The following is a 21,897-nucleotide window of genomic DNA, read 5'->3' as shown; positions in this document are numbered from 1 at the left end:
CATCCCTTGACCAACTTAAAGATGGGAATTTATAGAAAACATTTCAAGGATAGTCACCTACCCCAAATTAACTCACCTCTACTGTCGCCCATGACGAACCCTCAGTCCGTGGAACTGTTTGGCACAACAAATCACGAACTTGAAACCCGAATACTAGTGCAGTTTAAGACCGCGGACTGAGGCCCGGGCCGCTGGTTTCTTCACTAGCCAGATATAATTATCTGCAGTTCACAAAACACAAGTGGTGAGAACCAATTGCTGGAACCTTAAATGTGGATACAATATTTATCTGTGCGACACTGTATCTGCTTTTCTTGTATATGCCACAATAAATGGTCAGCATGCTAATGTTAGCTATCCCAGTTAGCTGGCTAGCCTACTAGCTATACAGACGGCCTGCTTACTGCAAATGCATTAACGACTGGAGCCAAGTGGTCCACGGGATGCTAACTTGCAAGGTAATAAGATAGCTATTTGGTCTCCTATGTATATAATAACGACTCGTCTTACTGTAAGGAGCACCAATGCATCGGCTTCGAAACTAGCTTTACCCGTCTTAAAACGAAACAAGATAATCAAGTTGCGAGTTATTATAATTTAAATAAAGTGTAAATTGATTGAGTCCTATCTAGCTGGCTAACTAGCTAGCTAACGTCTCTGACCGAAAACATTCTATGCTAGCAGACAAAAGCGAAAAGTGGTTGTCTGGCGTAGATATTTGATCAGTTTTCAACGAAATATCCGAGTCAACGTAGATAAATTTAAATGTATATTCACTTTTACCCAGAAAATCATGTGTGATACAAAAATATACTTCGTTGGTCTTCTGCTGCCTTTCTCCCACTTCAGATTGTGGCTATGTTACTCTGTATCGTCAGCAAACCTTCCTTTCTAAAGAGGAAACTGAATCTATTTACATTACGCCATTTTGGCTCATCCAGTAAAGGTAATTTACACTGAAATGTGTCATGCAGTATCTAATCATTTTGAAGTCACCAGATCTACATAGCTGAAATATAAAAAATGAACCATATCTTACTCATACAAAATAGTTTCGTCTTCAAGTAATATAATAAATTGTAATAGATTATATAAAATCGTTAGGTTTTGGCTGGCACTTAGTATCTCATGCAAGTGTGCAAGACCTAGATTTTAAGTAGCAGCTTATTTCACTGAATTCATTGTTTGTTTTAATTAAAAACTACTCTGCGGTTTTGACTGAACAGAAAGCATGATTTTAGAATGTGTTGTAAATGAGCAAGTGATACTGATAAACGATAAGCTGTATAAGTCTGAAAAGGTGTACACTATTGATGGATAGTTATACAACTGTACTGAATAATTAACAAGAAATTAATAAATACATTTTAAACAGAATGCGTTACAATCAGCACTGTACGTTTGGGCGACCTGCTTGAAATAAATGTAGCTATAATTACACGAAACGTGCGCAATAGAAAATTGCATATGGGTTGTGCTACCTTCCAAAATTGTGTGTGTGTAGTGTTGCATGAATGCACGTTCATATTTTTTGTGAATTCTGAAATTGAACCGTTCAGTTTATAAACATTTAACGTGAAAGGCGAGCGGTGTTCACTCTGGGAAGAGTGACCCCTCACGTTTTATGAGTTTTACTGTACGCCGCATGACACTTCCGTCCATTGCTACCGTAAACGACAAAACTGCTGATGCCGGTTTGTTTAAGCATTTAAATAAAGTTTATGAACACATATGTGGAGTGTTCAACAGTTCAACAGCAAAGTTCATTCACCCAAATTAAGTGTGTGTGTGTGTGTGTGTGTGTGTATATATATATATATATAGAGAGAGAGAGAGAGAGAGAGAGAAATAGTAACCCAAACACAGGAGATTATAGAACTTGCACTTGGAGACCCAGAAGTTAGAAAGGCCCAAATATTTCAGACACTCACTACAGAACATTTAAGCATTTGAATATGCTTTAATAATTTAAAAATTATAAAATTTATTTCATATGACCAGATCTCTCAAGTTTGGTGGGCATGAGCTTTTTTTCAGGCGGGGGGATTGGAATCTGTCGCGATGGTTAGTGTAGCGGCTGTGTGTATGTGTGTGTGTGTGGTTCACGGTCTCTGGTGTGGTTGGGGAGCGGGCTGGCTAAAGTCTACCAAGCAACAGCGCAATCTATATTCTGATTGGTTCAACCTGTTATAATATACAACCGATTGGCTGAATATGCTGCGGTGTGCGGCGATTAGATTATTTAAAAAATAAATAAACAAATAATAATAATAATAATATTCAAGCGTGAGAAATTCCATGTGTGGCGTGAGAGCGTGTGAAATCCCTAAAATGCGTGAGTCTCACGCTCAAAGCGTGCATATGACTTGCATATGACCCTTACTAAGGTCAGCACGTGATTACGCAGGTTTCCCACTGACTAAGTTACATTTATGTGCTCTGTGTTAATAATCACTTTTTTGTGTTATGTTGGCCGGGAGATGGTTGCAGAGAGTATGTTTTCAGGGTTGCCATCTCTCACGCATTGAGCGTGAGACACACGCATTTTTCACACGCTTTCACGCCACACTTCCGATATCTCACGCCGGAAAAATCTAGTTTATTTACCTCTGATCCACATCTATATCCACATCTATTAGTTTATCTTTATTATTACGACGACAGAATGGCACTTCTCTTAATGAAACGACCAGAGTTGTATAGTCCAGGTTCAGAAAGTAAAAGTCCTCACCAAGATTTTGCTTAGGCTTCCTGGATTGTGTTGATTCCACTCATTTTACCTGGATTGCACTAATTAGAAACCTAGCAAGCTTGAGCAAAATCCTGGTGAGGACTTTTACTTTCTGAACCTGGATTATACAACTCTGGAATCGACTAAGTGGTTCTGAGTTGAAGGAACGCTGGCCGTATTGAGCAGATTATTTTCCCTACGTTAAGTCTGACGCAAGCACTTACATTTACATTATCCAGAGCGACTTACATTTTTATCTCATTTTTTTTTTACACGTGAGCAATTGAGGGTTAAGGGCCTTGCTCAGGGGCACCTCAGTCATGGCCTGGGGATCGAACCTGCGACCCTCCGGTCACAAGACCAGTTCCCTAACCGCTAGGCCATGACTGCCCATGTAAGCACTTAAGGGCAAGCTCTCCCGGAACCCATAGACATTGCATTGCAGCGCCTACACTTTAGAATAAGAACATTTAACATGAGAATAACGAGAATGAGAATTGTTAGCCTCTGAATGCTAACAATAGCATTCAGAGGCAGAGAAGCTGTCCAGAACAGACGTAGCTAGTTAAATGCCGTGGTAGAATGTGAGAAAAAAAAGCTTCCTTTTTCATCCTTTCGTGGTGCGTCGCCCAATCGCCCTAATGAACAAACTGCCCCTGTGTATGACGGCGCTTGGCCTTCTTCTTCCCCTTCTTCGCTCTGGACACGTATCCTGGCATTCTGTTTGCTCGTCTTTCTATGATGATCGGAGGTGGCAGGCACAACTAAGAATTTGGTGGTGACACATACTTTTAATGAACATGAAACGGTGAAGTTCGGTGCGATAGCGTAAGCACTCAAACGTAACTCTATCAGGCACGACAAAGACGAGCACGAGACATTGCGTGAACACACATTAAATAGGTGAATAACACGTTTCCCAGTGATCATGAGACAAGGCACAGGTGAAACCAACAAACACGCTCACAAACTACCCACGCCCACGGAACTACAAACATGGACATAACTAGATGCAGATGATGTAGCAACACGCCCACAAGGAAGGGTCCGGAGCTGAATTATTATGGACTCCCTTTCGGATTTGACCACTGCCTTCTTGTACGACCCTGATTTTAAAATGCATATTAGAAAGAAGATTGAATCCAATGACTTTAACCAGTAATAATATTTTAATTATTTTTTTCCATGTCGTACCTTTCAAAAACATGACACACAACCTGAATATTCTGTAAAGCAAGACCTTCTAGCATAATTCTATTTTTTCTGCATATTCCATCATATAATATGTAATCAAATGAAAGTCTTTCAAACTTGTTTTATTTGTTTCAATATTTTAACCTTATGCACATTGTATCAAACAAGAATTAAATTACATGCAACAGTTTCTGACGAAGAAAACTAACATTTAAATTTTCTTCAAATTAAACCACATTTTAATCAAATATTTCTGCACTTTCCAGCATATTCAATAAATTCTTTTTATGTGTTTATACTCCTTCATTTGAATAGTTATAAATTAAATAAAGCAATAAAATCATTAAAATCAATGTCTCTCCTGACTATACTCTGAATGAACAACATTTACATATTTTAACAGTTGGTAAAGTGCAGAGAGGAGTAATAATGAGTTTACCAAAACAAACAATGATGTGGCATGGCACATTTAGGCTATTAGTCCAGTCTCATTTTATGGCTACCATGACTACCTTGTTGGAGTGAAACAGTGGTTTTTTCACATCAGCAAAAGCTTCTCAAATATCTTATCAGACAGTCTGTTCCTTTTCAAGGAAAGTGCCGATCCACCTAAACTTCAATAAATCCACTCTATCAATTATCAGACAATAATCATGTCATTACAATGACATTTGGAAGGCTGGTTATCATTCTAGAGAGGTCGTCTTTCATGGAAAATGTCTTTGACATTGTGCGTGTTGGTAGTAAAGTTCCATAGGTGCACTCATCCTCTTGTAAGATGTCCAGTGCAGTACTCTTTGAAGAATTGGTACTCTTTCATTAAGGCACTTAATTCCAGGTTTGACACACAAGGGATTCAGTTCATTCATGGAAATTGTGAAGATTCTGTAAATGGCCTCGTACAGGGAATTCCACCTTGTGGACGTGGGTACCATTAGCTTCCTGTGGCTGACCTCCTCCTAATAGCCGCCTGTTCAGAGGGTAATGTTGATCGACTTGCTTTAGTCCAAAGAGCAGTGCATTTTGCAATGCTACTCCTATATACAGCCTTGTTGTAATTTAAATTTAAGTTTGTCAACATTGCTTGCTGAAATTAGGTTAATTGTAGTGTGAAGAGAGGCTAAACTGTCCAAAATGCAGTTGAAAGAGCTTCTATGCAATCTGTAAAAGTTCGTTCATCATCATCATCATCTTCACTTTAAGATTCAGACCCAAAATTACAGGCCCAAAATTATTCTGAATGCTTTGGCAAATTTGAATGCATTATCCGTTACAGTGGCAACAATTAATCACGCAGACCATATAATGAATGGATTTCTTCTATCTCTGCTCCAATTACATCATATAATTTTCTTACATGCTAGTGCAACCTTGTTGCACTGCAAAGTGGAATTAATCCAGTGAACTCTTACACCCATAAAACTTATTATTCACCATACAGATGTCAGCAGTGGTGGAAACAATGTCTACGTATCTGAGTAGCTTTCAAATTGGCTGAATCATATTCTCTCTCAAGGTATCCTGCAAAGGACTTTTTTTGTGGCAGTTTTACATCACTTTTGGTCGATATTTTTTGACGGTGCATCGAAATTATTTAGTCTATGGTAGAAATGGACAACGTCCTCGACAATATAGCCAGTGATATACACTGCTCAAAAAAATAAAGGAAACACTCAAATAACACATCCTAGATCTGAATGAATTAAATATTCTCAATGAATACTTTGTTCTGTACAAAGTTGAATGTGCTGACAACAAAATCACATAAAAATCATCAATGGAAATCAAATTTATTAACCAATGGAGGCCTGGATTTGGAGCCACACACAAAATTAAAGTGGAAAAACACACTACAGGCTGATCCAACTTTGATGTAATGTCCTTAAAACTAGTCAAAATGAGGCTCAGTATTGTGTGTGGCTTCCACGTGCCTGTATGAACTCCCTACAACGCCTGGGCATGCTCCTGATGAAGTGGCGGATGGTCTCCTGAGGGATCTCCTCCCAGATCTGGACTAAAGCATCCGCCAAATCCTGGACAGTCTGTGGTGCAACGTGACGTTGGTGGATGGAGCGAGACATGATGTCCCAGATGTGCTCAATCGAATTCAGGTCTGGGGAACAGGCGGGCCAGTTCATAGCCTCAATGCCTTCATCTTGCAGGAACTGCTGACACACTCCAACCACATGAGTTCTAGCATTGTCCTGCATTAGGAGGAACCCAGGGCCAACCACACCAGCATATGGTCTCACAAGGAGTCTGAGGATCTCCTCTCGGTACCTAATGGCAGTCAGGCTACCTCTGGTGAGCACATGGAGGGCTGTGCGGCCCTCCAAAGAAATGCCACCCACCACCATTACTGACCCACTGCCAAACCGGTCATGCTGAAGAATGTTGCAGGCAGTAGATCGCTCTCCATGGCGTCTCCAGACTCTGTCACGTCTGTCACATGTGCTCAGTGTGAACCTGCTTTCATCTGTGAAGAGCACAATGGCGTCAGTGGCGAATTTGCCAATCCTGGTGTTCTCTGGCAAATGCCAGGCGTCCTGCACGGTGTTGGGCTGTGAGCACAACCCCCATCTGTGGACGTCGGGCCCTCATACCATCCTCATGGAGTCGGTTTCTAACCGTTTGTGCAGACACATGCACATTTGTGGCCTGCTGGAGGTCATTTTGCAGGGCTCTTGCAGTGCTCCTCCTGTTCCTTCTTGCACAAAGGCGGAGGTAGCGGTCCTGCTGCTGGGTTGTTGTCCTATGGCCTCCTCCACATCTCCTGGTGTACTGGCCTGTCTCCTGGTAGCACCTCCAGCCTCTGGACACTACGCTGACAGACACAGCAAACCTTCTTGCCACAGCTCGCATTGATGTGCCATCCTGGATGAGCTGCACTACCTGAGCCACTTGTGTGGGTTGTAGAGTCCGTCTCATGCTACCACAAGTGTGAAAGGACCACCAACATTCAAAAGTGACCAAAACATCAGCCAGAAAGCATAGGTACTGAGAAGTGGTCTGTGGTCCCCACCTGCAGAACCACTCCTTTATAGGGGGGTTCTTGCTAATTGCCTCTCATTTCTACCTGTTGTCCATTCCATTTGCACAACAGCAGGTGAAACTGATTCACAATCAGTGTTGCTTCCTAACTGAACAGGTTGGTTTCACAGAAGTGTGGTTGACTTGGAGTTATATTGTGTTGTTTAAGTGTTCCCTTTATTTTTGTGAACAGTGTATTATATAAGTAATGTCAGTACGTCCAAGAATTAAATGCTGCATGGTCCTGCTCTCTTTCGCGCTCCAGTTTCTCTTGTTAATCTACACACCTGTCTGTTGTTTGACATTGCACCTCACATACGTGATTGTCATGAGACTCTCACAAACAAAATCATGGTTTGGTAATGCAGTAAGGCTGCCTGCTTGCGGGGAAAGTAACAGTTTTGATTTGATTTAAAACTGTTTTAACAGTAATCTAATTACTGTTTTTGCAATTGTAATACCTTTACTTGTTATTTGAATAAAGTAATTGGATTACAGTTACGTTACTTCTAATGCCTTACTGCCCATCAATGCTCATTGGCATAAGAGGTCAAGCACTCTCCTGGTTCAAATCCTACTCAACAGATTGTTGCCAATTTGTCCTTGTACATAAAAAATGCTCTGAGCACACAAAAGTAAAATATGGTGTCCCACAAGGATCTGAAATGGGCCCCAGATTTTTCTCATTACATGCTGCAACTCTGCTCTTCCACTTAGAAATCATGGAAGGGTCTGAACTTTTCATCTTAGGTGCATGTCCACTGTGAGACAATAAAAAATAAAAATCAGGAAATGACAATGTATTTAACAATTTGTGTTACTGCTGCAAATAAGCATATTAACACCTGTGAAAATCAATGTTGGTACAGTAGTACAGTAATGGTACAGTAGCCTTTGTTTGCAATTACAGAGGTCAAATGTTTCCTGTAGTTTTTCACCAGGTTTGCACACACTGCAGCAGGGATTTTGGCCCATTTCTCCACACTGATCTTCTCCAGATCAGCCAGGACAGTCACTGTGAAATGCGGAGTTTGAGCTCCCTCCAAAGATTTTCTATAGGACTTGGGTGTGGAGACTGGCTAGGCCACTCCAGAACCTTAATATGCTTCCTACGGAGCCACTCCTTGATTATACTGGTTGTTTGCTTTGGATCATTGTCATGTTGAAATACCCAGCCATGATCCATCTTCAATGCTCTAACTGAGGGAAGGAGGTTGTTCCCCAAAATCTCGTAATACATGGCCGGGTCATCCTCTCCTTAATACAGTGCAGTTGTCCTGTGCCATGTGCAGAAAAACACCCCCAAAGCATGATGCCTCCATCCCCATGCTTCCCAGTAGGGATGGTGTTTTTGGGATAGTACTCATCATTCTTTGTCCTCCACAGCAAGTGAAATTAAGACCAACATTTTATTTTTGTCTCATCTGACCACAGAACTTTCTCCCATGACTTCTCTGGATCATCCAAATAGTCATGGGCAAACTTAAGATGGGTCTGGACGTGTGCTGATTTAAGCAGGGGAACCTTCCGTGTCATGCATGACTTTAAAGTATGACATCTTAGTGTATCACCCACAGGAAAACATTGGAAACAGCGGTGCCAGCTCTCTTCAGGTCATTGACCAGCTCCTCCAATGTAGTTCTGGGTTGATTATTCTACGAGGTGAGATCTTGCATGGAGCCCCAGTCCAAGAGAGATTGACAGCCATGTTTAGCTTCTTCCATTTTCTAATAATTGCGCCAACAGATCTTTTTTCACCAAGCTGCTTGGCAATTGCCACACAGCCCTTTTCAGCCTTGTGGAGGTCTACAATTTTGTAAAAGCTCTTTGGTCTTATCCATGTTAGTAGTTGGGAGTCTTACTGATTGTGTGGGGTGGACAGGTGTCTTTATGCAGCCAACAACCTCAAACGGGTGCTTCTAATTTAGAATAATAAGTGGAGGTGGACTTTTTAGAAGTGGACTAACAGGTCTTTGAGGGCCAGAATGTTTGCTGACTGGCAGGTGTTCTTGGACCCAAAGCTGCAAAAAGCCATTTGTCTGGCAATCATAAAGAAGCCACTTCATCAATTACACTAGTTTCCCATATCCTTCTACATTCAGTTTACAATACTCCTACTCACATTTCAAGTCACTGCATGATTAAGCTCCATCATATCTTTCAGAACTCCTTCTCTCCTACCATCCATCCAATACACTGAGGTTCTCTGGTTCTGGATTACTGTCCATAATGAAATTCAGACTGTGCCCAGCTAGCAGCAGATCATTTAGCATCATGGCACAGAAACTCTTTACCTCAATCCCTTCCACTATGCTCTTCTCTTACCACCTTCAAAGCTCAACTGAAACATCTATTTTCCCCAACATTTCTTAGGCTTTGTGTATGTGCACATGCAGTGGCGGACTTAGCAATTTGGGGGGCTCAAGGCGAATTTAGCCAGGGGGCCCATCTACATTAACATGTGAGAAATAAGTTAGCTAGGCAGGGGCCCCTACAGCATACCTGTCAAGTGTCCCGTTTTGGCCGGGACAGTCCCGTATTTTACCGCTCTGTCCCGGCGACGTCCTGTATTTTTATTTTCCCGTATTTGTCCCGTATTTTCAGTTTTCAATTTTTATTTTTTTAAAGCATTCATGTGCCGCTCCAAACAGAATTCTGTCACTAGCCTCGCGAGAACTGCCACCCAGACTACTGCAGGTAGCAGTTCTCGCGAGGCTAGTGACAGAATTCTGTTTGGCGCGGCACATGAATGCTTTAAAAAATATATAAATTAAAACTTGCGGGTTTAGACAGTGGGAGCAAACGTGGAACAACAAATCAGGATTTAACGAGAGAAGGCAGTCCTGCCTAAAAAGCTAAGCGTACGTGTAAGTACCTTGACGAATGCGACAGGGAATTTATTTTCCTAAAGAGGAGCATGAAGGGGCACAGCTACTCATTCTGTAAGATATGTAGCTGTGATTTTAGTGTCTCTCATGGGGGAAGGAACGATGTCCGTCAGCACGAACAATCTGCCAAGCACAAACGCGGGCTAAAGGCACAGAAATATGCCCAGGAGATGTCCCCATTTGTAGCTAGAAATACCACTAGAAATTTTAAATTTTTTAATTCATTTGTAGTTCAAAACATATTTGGGGTGTTTTTTCTTCACTTTTGCCACTCCAAAGATGTTTTCGTTTCTCCTACAGCCTCGATTGCGGCTATATGCAAATAACTGATTATGCAAATTAGGCGATGACGTCATATACAGGAAATGTCCCGTATTTTTAAATACAAAACTTGACAGGTATGCCCTACAGTATGCTGCAGTGGAAGGGACCCAAGGCAGTTACATTTACATTTACGGCATTTAGCAGACGCTCTTATCCAGAGCGACTTACAAAAGTGCTATGTAGTTGCTTGGAATCTCCAAGGTACAATAGATAGTCCTGAACACAAGGTACTCAAAGCTGGAAAAACCACTAGATGAAAGTCAAATGATACCTAACAATTATACCTGAATATAAACATCAACAACTAAATCTATGCTAAGACAACGCGAATACGGTTAGCGATATTTCACATTAACGACTGACAGCCTATTAATAGTAAATTCCTCTCTTAATGCCATCTCACCTAAACGCGATGTTTTTGCGGGGTAGCTAGTATTAGTTAAATATAACATTTGAGTGTGATTGTAGAGTGTGTTGGGTCGAGGAGGTGAAATGAGGATATCCATTTTGGAGTACCAGCTAACGTTAAGATAACGCATAATAACGAGGAGAGCCATTCTTTTGATACATCATTGCTGATATTGACTAGAATGCATATTTAAGACTTCTAAATAGTACACAACAGTGTGATTTATAGATCAAGTGTTTGTAGGTTTTGTTATTCTGTTGACTATTATCTGTATTATGCTCAGCAGACTTTGTATTGATGGCAAAGGGAGAGAGAAGGTCATCAAGAGAGATTGAAAACACAAGGTAAGTTGAAACTGGGTGGCAGTTTTGATCAATGAATCTTACAAGACTAAAGAGGAATACAACATACTAAAATGTTATAGTACAGTATGATATATGTAACCATACTAGACTTGTATTGTATTATTTATGTTGTATTTAATTTATCTTGTTAGTGTATATTAGTTGCCTGCTGTGGGATAATTGGGTGCTGACCATGATGAGTTTGAAAACACAACAAGGTAAGTTTCAAATAGCAATAAGAAATCAATGTTTATTACACTGCCGTATGTTGGCTGTAGGAGTGTAGGAGTAGTGATGTTAGCTGGGGGGCTGGAGCACTTGTAGGAGCAATGATTAGTCCAAATGTTTCTGTTGGAGTGACTAATGGGCTTGATGGCACATTTGGAGCTGTTTAGGGGTTGACGGATTTTGAAGCTTGGCTACTGGAGTTGTTTTTCAACTTTCTGGATTGGCTCTTGCTTCCAAAATGACCATCTTTTAACTGTTTCTTCTTTCTGTCATTTCGTATTGTTGCTGCCTCAATTCTCAACCTCAGCCGTATGAATCTTTTCATGATTTTGTCTTGTATTTCACAGCAAGCTGGAAGCTTACTGCAAAGTGCCTGAGCTTGTTTCTCCAAGACACTCACTGCATTGGGGAGTTCCATGAGGGAGGAACCAGTCTTGGTCCTAAATAGTTCCTCAATTTGGTGAATGAAATCATATGCGTCTTGGGACGGATGACAAAGAGCACCTGCCTTGAACTCTTAAGTTCAATAAGATGCTGTTTTCTCCAGCAGGACTGTCATCACTGTGCTGTGCTGCAATTTTGCATTTTTCACAGATGCTGGCAAACCTGATGACCTTGTGGACGATGTAGCCAGCAAGATGGAAGAGAATGCATTTCTCGGTCTTTGTGAGGTCAGGTGCAGCTCTGTTGACCGCCATTAGCTGTTCCACTCTGACTGATGGTATGACATTTTGCTCCACTGTATCCAAGAAGTCTGCCAAAAAGCTACTGTTGTCTTCCAGGTAGCTCCCAGACCTGATGGCTGTGAGGAACTGTCCCACAGATATGATCTTCAGTGCATGATGGAATTCCACTGGAGTTGGGACAGGATTTTTAGACCTCACACAGCTGAAGGTATTTTCAAGGCAGTCTTGTGTGAATCTTGATGTTAACACAAACCTGTGTCCTCTAGTCAGCATCTCCTCTTGTATGGCTAAAATTGATGTTGTTGCCATTATCACCCCAGTCTGAACAGGCTTCCAGTGTCCCTTCTGACCAATCTTCATCCCACGGAACAGATGGACAATGTCCTGGAGGAAGGTGATGGCCTTTTGGTACTCCTCCATCTTCAGTCTGCTCAGGGCCGTAATTGGATGACGAGATGACATTAGATCGAACCAATGATCAACTTGCTCCAGTAGCCACGCTGTAGTTGTGTAGGACAGAGGCCGTTTTTCTTGCTGCACCATGTATTTCAGCCCAGCACTTGTTGCCTTATTGAATACATTTAGAGCAGGACCAACCTTCATCTTGTCAAAGTGACTTGGCTCGATGGCTGCAGCTGACAGATGGGGAGCTATTTTTAATGCCATCCCTTCCTGAAAGGCCACTAGGTCTTTAATAGGGACCACTGAAACCTCATTAGAGAGGAGGTTCTCTTTGTTTACAATGTCCTCAGGAATTTTGAACACATGTCCATGGACAAGGGCACTTTTTAAGCTCTTTACCAGATGTGGGACATCAGGCATGAAATAAAGTTGTCTGTCTGGTGTTGATGGATGTGGCACAGATGTTTTATTGAGGTTGACCCCAAAGGATCTCCACATGGCCTGGTTAGGACTACCCATGTCAGTGGTGACGTTGAGCACATGTAGCCCTATGGATGCTGCCCTTTGTATTAATTCAATAATTATTGGCCTGTACTGTGCTCCGTTGGTAGAATTGCCAGTGAAATGATATGCCACTACTTGCTTCCACCGTGTTGTGCTTCCAGCCAGCATAAAGACACAAGCATGTGTTGCTACTCCTGTGTGACCTGGCAAAGTCACATCACCGTAGAGTTTGCCGGTAAGCATATGCAACTCCACACTTGGTGTGATTGCCATTTCATCCAAGGTCAACACACATTCCCGTTCAATCTCTGTCAACCCATCTACCTTCAGTTTAAGGAAATCAAACACCTCTGTCAGCACACCAGGCTCAAATCTAACACATTGCATCCTTCTCTGTAGGGTTCTTATTCCTGGCAGGGGAATTTGCAGTTCCTGCAGGGTCTTGTAACCTGTCCCACCAGCAGTAAAGCGAATTTTCAACGCCTTCTTAATTGTCTCATTGCTCCATTTCATCCCTTTTGTGGTTAGTCTGCCTAATGCTTTAATTTGATCTTTTGAAAACGTTTTCTTAAGTTTTGTGTCCCTAACTTTCAGTGTCTTCTTGAGAGTAGCATTTTCCTTCCTTATTTTTTGTAGTGCTGCCTTTGTTTTCCTCATGATTCTTTCTTGTCTCTTTAATTTTTTCAATAGCTCTGATTGGCTGGCTTCTGGCTGATGGTTATGCTGACTGGCTGCTGGCTCACTGGGTTGTATTAGCTCTCCCTGTCTCTCCTCACTAGCCATGTTCTCTCTTTGTTCAATCTCACTTTCCCTTCTCTCTGTATCCTCATCCCTTATTTCCTCAGTTTTTGAAACTGCTGGATATAAAAGACATATACTATTTAGTGTGATTAAATTTTAAATATTCTATCACTTATAGAAATAATATAATTATTAGGAGTTCATACTTATTATACCTGTGTCACCTCTAACACTATAGCTGTGATCAGCAGCTATGGGCCCTGTCTTTACAGGTCCAGTGGTGCGTCGTATTGCAGGGGGCTTCCTCTTTCTGAGTGCGGGGCGATGCACAAAAATGGTGGGAACAGCATCTGCTCTCAGCCTAGTCTTGCCCTGTTTGGTTCTGATGAACTGGTCTGCCTCAAAATGTGCCTGCAGAGTGATGTGAGTTTACTCCTCACACATGACAACTCAGTTTTGTCTGCCCATATACATATCCCATAGTGGGTGAATACACAGTATTAGAGAACACTTACTGGATACGTATACACTCATTACACGTATAAAAAACAACCAAGGGTGTGCAACAAGTTCAAATTCATATCACATCAATACTCATAATAATCATTTTCTCCTGTCTTTTTCTCCTCTCTCTTTAGGCCAAAGAACCATAGGGGATTCAATGGAGCCTGCAACTAGATAGCACCCTCACCCTGCACCCGAGTCTGTTTTTTTTTTTTTTTGTTCACTATTCTGTATTTTAATAAATCAGGCATTAAGCTTTCCAATAGTGTGTTTATTGTGAAAAGTGCAAATGCAGTGTTTGATGATTACCTCACATATTTTTTTGCTATTGTAATTTTTAGTGAGGGTAAGATTGCTCCTGCTGAGTTGAGACAACCATTTTTTTCTCCTCTCAATATCAGTGGGGAAACCATACATTTTTGCTCCTTTCTCCGATCAATTGGAGCATCCCCATGCAGCACAGCAAACCATGGTGGACACTACACTAACAACACGGAGGAAAGGACACACAAAAACTGCTTGACATGATATTCATATTTGAGATTATTACAGATATTTTAATGAATTAATTGCTGCAAATAAGTGTGTATTAAAAAGACAAGCTATATATAATTTATCAATGTATTTTAATACGTCATATACTGTCTGGATGTAAATGTAATGTGTTTTAATGTACCCTTTTAAAGCAGATTTCTGCACAATGAAGTCAAAGAATTTCCTTCTGTCGTATCTGAAAGTCAGAAAATGTACATTAGTCATTTAGATTACTTAGGTCCCCAATACCATGGGATTACAGAAATCACCATGATTTAAAGATATGTTAATATTGGAAATTTAATCTGATCTGAATTTCTCACCCCTTCCTGTCCCTCTAAATATATAAATGAACGTAATATATAAGAATTATAAAACAATCAAAGCATTAAACAGCAATGTGCTCTCACATTAGCCTAAATTTGGTCGCTGTAAGGTCAAAATAATCCTCAAATCTCAGTTCTGTCTGTGTGTTTATGCGCTCAAATTGAACTTCCTGGAACTATCTGAAGGCTCCGTGAATCACGTGACCATCAAGCGTTTTGAACTTCCGTTGTCGCGACTCTCTCTCTATACGGCTCTGGCCCCGCACAAACACAGACAACACAGAACTGACTTCCGGACGTTTCGATTAAACTACACTTTTCTAAAATTAACTAAGGTAAAATTTTAAGACCTGACTAAATTAAATTTAAGACCTTGGATGAAAATCTGGCTGTTTTTAAAGTCTTTTAAGGCCTTAAATTTAAAGTTTTTAATTTCAGACATTTTAAGACTTTTTAAGACTCCGCGGGAACCCTGAGTAAGCAATACCTGTAACAAACACCTGAGGAAAGAGACAATAAAGCACAATAGACGAAGCATAATTATGTAAAGTGCACTTGAAAGAGGTGGGTCTTCAGTCGGCGTCTGAAGACAGCAAGTGACTCCGATGTTCGGACACCCAAGGGAAGTTCATTCCACCACCTTGGAGCCAGGACAGAGAAAAGTCTGGATGCTTGTCTCCCATGTGTCCTGGATGATGGAGGGTCAAGACGAGACATACTTGAGGCGCGGAGGGCTCTAGGTATGCATCTGGGTTTTTACCATGGCCATCAAGTAAGGAGGAGCTGGACCATTCTTTGCTTTGTAGGCCAGCACCAGTTGCCTATCAATGCCTCTATGCAAAGACCGCCTCTGTGCACATGTGTGGGTAAAGCTTTAAAGTTTCCTTAAGAACACCATAGGTGCTATATAAATAACTATTATCACAAACATTACAGTTTCTGTGAGTGACGGTCCACACCCATGTTAAAATCAAATGCTGCAGTCACATCTTTTGTATCTTTATTTATCTGTATTTATCTGTATTTATCTTTAACATGTCTTTACTGATCTGACAAACTTACAAACACAAGCTAAGTGAGATGCAAAATGAACTGCCCCCAAATAAAAAATGATCTGCCAGGGGAAAAATATTTTGAAATTCAAATATATCCTTTAAAAAAAGATCTCAGTTCACATAGTTTAAAGCACAGCACAGGATACCCAATTTTAATGGCAAGTTTTACATGAAGATATCTGATGGAGGCATATTATTGAGAATCTTGTAGGAGGCCTTAGAAGACAAGTTGTGGATGTGTTTAATAGGAACGTATGGCAGGTGGAATGGCGCCACAGTCTTCAGCATTCAGAGAATCATCAATCACAGGCCTATATTCCAGAGTGACCTGAGAAACACAAAATAAATGACACAAATGAACCTGAGAAGCTAATTGTTATACTCCTACATTTTGTGAACGTAACAAGATTTGTGCATTTACCATTATTTATCCATAACATTTCTTCACATATCCACACCATCACTAAAGATTCAACTGAGGACTTCCTGATGAATACACAAAAGAAATACAAGAATACCTTTCCTGTCTTAGGATCTGTATAGGAGAGTGTGTGCTTCCTCCAGTGCTTGCTGAAAGGTCTCTTTTCTTGACCCTGTAGTGGTTTGGAGTAGTCATACTCATCTACACGCTCCTGTATAAAAACAATCATTAATGCTTACTTTTGAATATTGGCAAAATAATTAAAGCAATGTTGCAGCAGTTGTAGTTGAAATCCACCGACATGCTCATATATGCACAGAACAGTCTAATCAAAGATGTACTGCACTGAATATTGTTTATTTTATCTTTATTCTTCCCCCCCCCCCCCCCCCGATCATTATAAAAATGCATCTTAAAAATAAAAACTCTCAAATGTGTCTGACTTGTGACTGCTCGAGGTTCTGTTTGTGTGTGTCTGTCTCTTTGGGTCTCTCTTTGTTAATAGGATAATTCTATTGGTCTCTACCTATTGATGTGCACCATGACTATATGGACGGAGTCTCTCAGATATAAACTGCTCGCGAGCTGCTTCCAGGAAGAGGGGAGGTGGAGAAATAATAAGCTGAGTGCGAGCAATAGAGAACACATTAGTGCCTAAAGCCGTTGTCCAAATCTGTGACATGTCAACACGTTGATGCCCAAGTACAGTATCCCATCACATCAGTTGCGTTGTTTTCCCAGCCCTGTACAGCAAAACAATAGCAAACATGTGAACTTTGAAAGAGACAGACAGCGTAGCGATGGTGCACATCGATGGCTACCCTGAGCTATATCACTATAACGGCACATGTGATCACTGGAGAGTGGGGAATGGCAAGCACCGTACTGCAAACACGGCCTCTTTTTGAATCACTGTTTTGAAGTGAGAGCTAGAAAGAAATAGTCACATCATTGCTGTTGTTATGGACAACACACACAATATGGAGGTAGAAGTGAAAGTGGCTGGGCTAGCACCACAGATAAAATGTTTTGCCCACACTTTAAATCTGGCTTCTCAAGCAGGCCTAAGTGTAAACCATGTCAGTCAATTGCTAGGTTGAGTAAGACACATAGCCACCTTCTTCCATTGAATTGCCATGGCCACCACTGTTCTCGTGGCTAAACAGAAACTGCTACAGGTCCGACAGCACAAACTCATCATGGATGTGATAACACAATGGACTAGATCACTTGAACAACAAGCAGCCATAACTGCAGCTCTTGTAAGTACAGAAATACATAGAAATATGTTATTTTGTGGGCAGTATCTGATGCAGTGATGGATCAGATACTGCCCAGCTGTCAGTCTTCATCCGTGGGGTGGACTCAAATCTGTGTTACGAAGGAACTTTTAGAATTAAAATCAATGCATGGCACAACCACAGGGAAGGAAATATTGGAAGAGGTTTCCAAATGTGTAACTGAAAGTTGCCATGGGAAAAAATCATGGGATTAACGACAAATGGTGCACCAGCGAGGTGTGGTCAAAAGAGTGAACAGAGTATGGGAGAAGATGTGAGCTGAGAACTGTGCAGGTGTGCTAACTGTTTATCACTGCATCATACAAGAAGAATCACTGTGTGGCAAAGCCATAAAGATAGAACATGTAACAAAGTAGTTAACTTTACAGTGGGATGCGAAAATTTGGGCACCCTTGTTAATTTTCCTGATTTACCTTTATAAATCATTGAATGTTTGGATTAAAAAATTCAGTTAAATATATCATATAGGGGACAAAAACAGTGATATTTGAGAAGTGAAATGAAGTTTATATAATTTACAGAAAGTGTGCAATAATTGTCTAAACAAAAATAGGCAGACCCACTATGAATTTGAGTTCAACACCCCTGCTCTAGTCTGTCTACTGTTTGATTAGAAAGCTTCAAGATTTGGGTGTGTAATTTTGGGCAGAAAACGAAAAAAAAAAGGCTGGAGATTTAACAGGTTAATAAAAGATTAGAACATAAGATTTTTACGCAGTTCCATGTTCGCAGACCACAAAGGGTTAAGTACAGTTTATTAAAAGAAAGGACTGATTGGAGTTCAGTTCACTTATTTAATCTGTGTAGCATGCAAGTCTTGAAACAGAGTTGAAGTTATTTAAATTTATCTTAAATTAAATTTACTTTTAACAAATGCATAAACTTGCAAAACGTTTTTAAAGTAAAATTCTCATAATATTTTTCAGTGTAGAAGACCTACTACAACAGCAGCCCAGACCAACAGTGGGATATAAGCAGAATTCAAATGTACAGAAGAGAGACAACTCTTCCACTGACCAACTGTCCTTTGAAGTGGTGGTAAGAAAATTCTCAGATGTACCCACTGCTCTCTCCTCTGGCCAAAGCATACCTCTAATTCATGCAACTTTTGTTCCAAGTGAACAAATTTATCTCTCATTAGGCAAGTGGAGGACACCTAACCCCTGTGTAGGGTTAGGGTTTAGAAATATTTTGTTCAGTCCTTGGGCGTCGTCCATTGTTCTCTAGCCTGTAGCACCCCTTCGGAATCATTTGGTGTTTCTCGTATATTGTGCTATATTATAGTGTTGTTTATAGGTATTGATTGGTTTGCTGTATTTTGTAGTGGTGTGTTTGTTTTACCATTGTAAACAAACCCTGTCCCAACAAGACTAAAGATTGGTAAACTACTTACAACACTACACTGCCTGTTTAACTGTTACCACTCCCACTCTGTAGCCTAGACTGGAGCCCAACAATTGGGAGGAGTGTAACACCAAAGTAAAGAATGACATCTGCTTCTGCATTAAGCTATAATGAGAATTGAATGAACCTTGCCTTAAAGTCCTCACGGGCATGAGCCCCCCTGCTTTCTTTGCGAGCTTCAGCTCCATTAATGGTCTGCACAGCATTTAGCATCAGATTCTGCAGCTCCAGAGTTTCCACCAGGTCAGAGTTCCAAACAATACCTGAGAAACCAAAGTGAGAATTTAATACGTATTGATTAAGAATGATAAACTTCATGCATGATAAAAAATATTAATGTTAAAGCAAAAATGTTCATAAAAAGTAATTTCTGATATCCATTTAGCTGTTTTAGTTTATTAGCCTAAACCTTTGTTGGCTGAGTACCACATTGAAGAACACGATTATATCCCTCAAAATATACTATGTGTTTTATATTTAAATAAATTTGCATGAGTCACAATGTATATGTATGTTTCACAATGTATACACACATACATACATACATACATAAACACAATTTGCATAGGACAATTTAGAGTATCCTATAAATCTAACCTATGGGTTAAAGCAAGAAATTTTCATTTGACTGAAATTTTTTCCTGGAAAAAGACAATGCCAGCAATTCCTGAAAATGTGGTGCAGTTGGGAGACAGCCTCTTTTGCCTAATTCTACACAATAAACACATTTATAAAGTATATTAATCTAAACAGCCTGTGTCAGGAGAGAAGAGAAAATCTATGAAGCGAAAAAAATGCCACACCTGAGCAATAAATGTTTATATAATGGAGTTATCTGTGGGTCCTCCTGCTATTTATTTATTAATTACTGTTATTAAAACGATCGGATACAAGACAATTCAAAGAAATTATGCAAATAAAGTTTTATGATTATAGTTGGTTTAAATATATAAAATATGTTGTTGGTTTATTAGGACAAATTATGTGCTTTTGTTCATGTATTATGCCTTACACCATAAGTTACGGGTGGCCATGATTAACCAGATCGTTTGACCACCTGTACCAGCTCAAAAAAAAAAAAAAAAACGCTTTCTTATATTTCTGATAAAAATTAAACTTCTTCAGAATAAAGATAAAATACTGAATTTATCTTACATCTACCCCTGAAGCTCTTCCGATGTCTGAAATACAGGCGGTCCCCGGGTTACGACATCTATCCGTTCCTATGCTGGCACCGATTTTCGGTGTAAGTCGGAAAATAACGTACGGTACGCATTTATCCTATCCTAACACCTATCCTGACGCCGTCTTCCTCGGTCCTGAGCCACGTAACCGTGTATTCTTCCGCCGTCCACACCAAAGACCAAGTTCCGTTTAAGACGCAGAACCACTTAAGACCAAACGAGGCTTTATAAAAGGGGAAATGTGTCGTAACCATGAAAAACCGTAACTCGGGAACCTCGTAACCCGGGGACCGCATGCATGACGTTTATGTCGATTGAATCTGAGCAATGTCTTCAAGCAATGTCTTGAATTGGAGTAATGTTCAGCATGACCAAACAACTTGAAAACATAAACTAACCAAAACAAACTGAACTTAAGGCAGGTAACTTTTCTACGTAATGTCCAAAAATCAGAAGGCGGGATGATCCGCAAGTCAATTAAATGACACTGCCATCATCCATCCAGCACTGATGAGCGCCAGTGAGATCATATTTTGGCCTCAAAACAGATGTGGTTTATTATTATGATTTGAAGAATTGTTTCCCCAAAAAATTCAAATAACGGTAATCCATCATGGTGACGGAGAACTTTAACCCATGATCTAACCTCCATGTTTGTGGACTGCGAGAGGAAACCAGAGACCCCAGAAGAAACCCATACATACACATGAAGAACACAGAAACTTGGTATGAATTCAAACCCAATATCCTAGTGCTGAGAGGCAAACATTCTAACCACCAAGTTGTCCAAACAATGTTATACATAATTTTTCTGGGAATACTCTTTGAATCATTTTTGGTTTCATTTTAAATGTATTTTCAGAAATGTGATGGGAAAACAAGTATTTTTCCCTCCAAGCTTTCCTGAAGAAAAAACAGGTCAGTAGAAGTACCGTATTTTCTCGACTATGTAGGTGTGGCTTATATTGAGGTGCACTCTAAAGTAAAAAAATAAAATAAGCCACACCGGGCAAAAAGCATATATCTACTGAATTGAACACATTTAACTGATCAGTTTTCGAACAGTGCAGTGTAGCACTTCACATGCGATAGATTTGACTATCAGCTGTTGTGCAGAATTCAGACTCCCCTCATTTATCCGCGCATAAAGACGCTACAGATTATATTGTCGATTTACGTTTCTATGCATAAATAAGAGCTAGACTTTCATTATCCATCACAGTAAACGGCATGGCATTATCTATGTTCAAAGCTATACTGGCCCAAAGGTGTTAATTATTTTAAATAAAAAACACACTGGCTATACCAAAGTTCACCACTGACCACTTGATTTTCCAGTATTACATCAGGATTATGTCTAAATATCTAGTTAGGACAAAACTAGAGTGCTCAATGAACCAAGTTATAATCACTAACTCCCAAATATCATCTGTAGCATCTTTATGCATGTGCAATGGAGGGGACTCTGATTCTGCCGGGGAGTCTGAATTTGGCACAACACAGGTTGGTTTGAAAAAAATTCTCTGTCGTGCCTGCTGCTTGCATGTGCTAAATGAAAATGAGCACTTTCTTCTTTGATTTACAACTTTGACCTACCACCTGATTAACTTTCTGCTCCGCCCCTGACAGGTGAAGAAAAATCTACAGAAAAGCTGTACCTCATTATAAGCCGCATGGTTCAAAGCGT

At 40.3% G+C, this 21,897-nt stretch overlaps 2 protein-coding genes and 1 long non-coding RNA gene across 8 annotated transcripts in view; 1 reads left to right on the top strand and 2 right to left on the bottom strand.

Annotated features, from left to right (window-relative positions):
- The window catches only part of rxrba (retinoid x receptor, beta a), a 40,232-nt gene extending 39,290 nt beyond the window's left edge, over positions 1–942 (bottom strand). For 4 of the 5 annotated variants that reach the window (XM_077009519.1, XM_077009522.1, XM_077009521.1 and 1 more), the window contains exons 1-2: positions 784–942; positions 77–221 (exon numbers count right to left, since the gene is read on the bottom strand). In XM_077009519.1, the coding sequence (XP_076865634.1) occupies positions 77–92 (16 nt within the window). In that variant the 5' untranslated portion in view covers positions 93–221; positions 784–942. Of the gene's footprint in view, positions 1–76; positions 222–777 lie in introns of all 5 variants that reach the window. The other variant, XM_077009520.1, reaches the window with a different exon arrangement.
- Positions 153–14,477, top strand: LOC143517243 (uncharacterized). Of its 2 annotated transcripts, XR_013131905.1 has the most exons (9): positions 153–458; positions 10,863–10,920; positions 11,073–11,138; positions 11,496–11,608; positions 11,743–11,819; positions 11,931–12,042; positions 12,155–13,263; positions 13,431–13,904; positions 14,120–14,477. It is a non-coding gene; the product is annotated as an uncharacterized LOC143517243 (long non-coding RNA). The 2 variants fall into 2 exon arrangements; XR_013131904.1 differs by having other exon boundaries at positions 11,496–11,819.
- Positions 14,478–15,823: 1,346 nt separating this feature from the next.
- sdha (succinate dehydrogenase complex, subunit A, flavoprotein (Fp)) overlaps positions 15,824–21,897 on the bottom strand; it is a 35,979-nt gene continuing 29,905 nt past the window's right edge. Inside the window, exons 13-15 of the mRNA XM_077009517.1 lie at positions 19,159–19,289; positions 16,419–16,532; positions 15,824–16,228 (exon numbers count right to left, since the gene is read on the bottom strand). Coding sequence (XP_076865632.1) covers positions 16,142–16,228; positions 16,419–16,532; positions 19,159–19,289 — 332 coding nt within the window. The 3' untranslated portion in view covers positions 15,824–16,141. The remainder of the gene's footprint in view (positions 16,229–16,418; positions 16,533–19,158; positions 19,290–21,897) is intronic.

Source organism: Brachyhypopomus gauderio, chromosome 6 (genome assembly GCF_052324685.1).
Source record: "Brachyhypopomus gauderio isolate BG-103 chromosome 6, BGAUD_0.2, whole genome shotgun sequence".
In the NCBI taxonomy this organism is placed as follows: Eukaryota; Metazoa; Chordata; class Actinopteri; order Gymnotiformes; family Hypopomidae; genus Brachyhypopomus; species Brachyhypopomus gauderio.
This window is presented reverse-complemented; position numbering and strand designations above follow the sequence as displayed.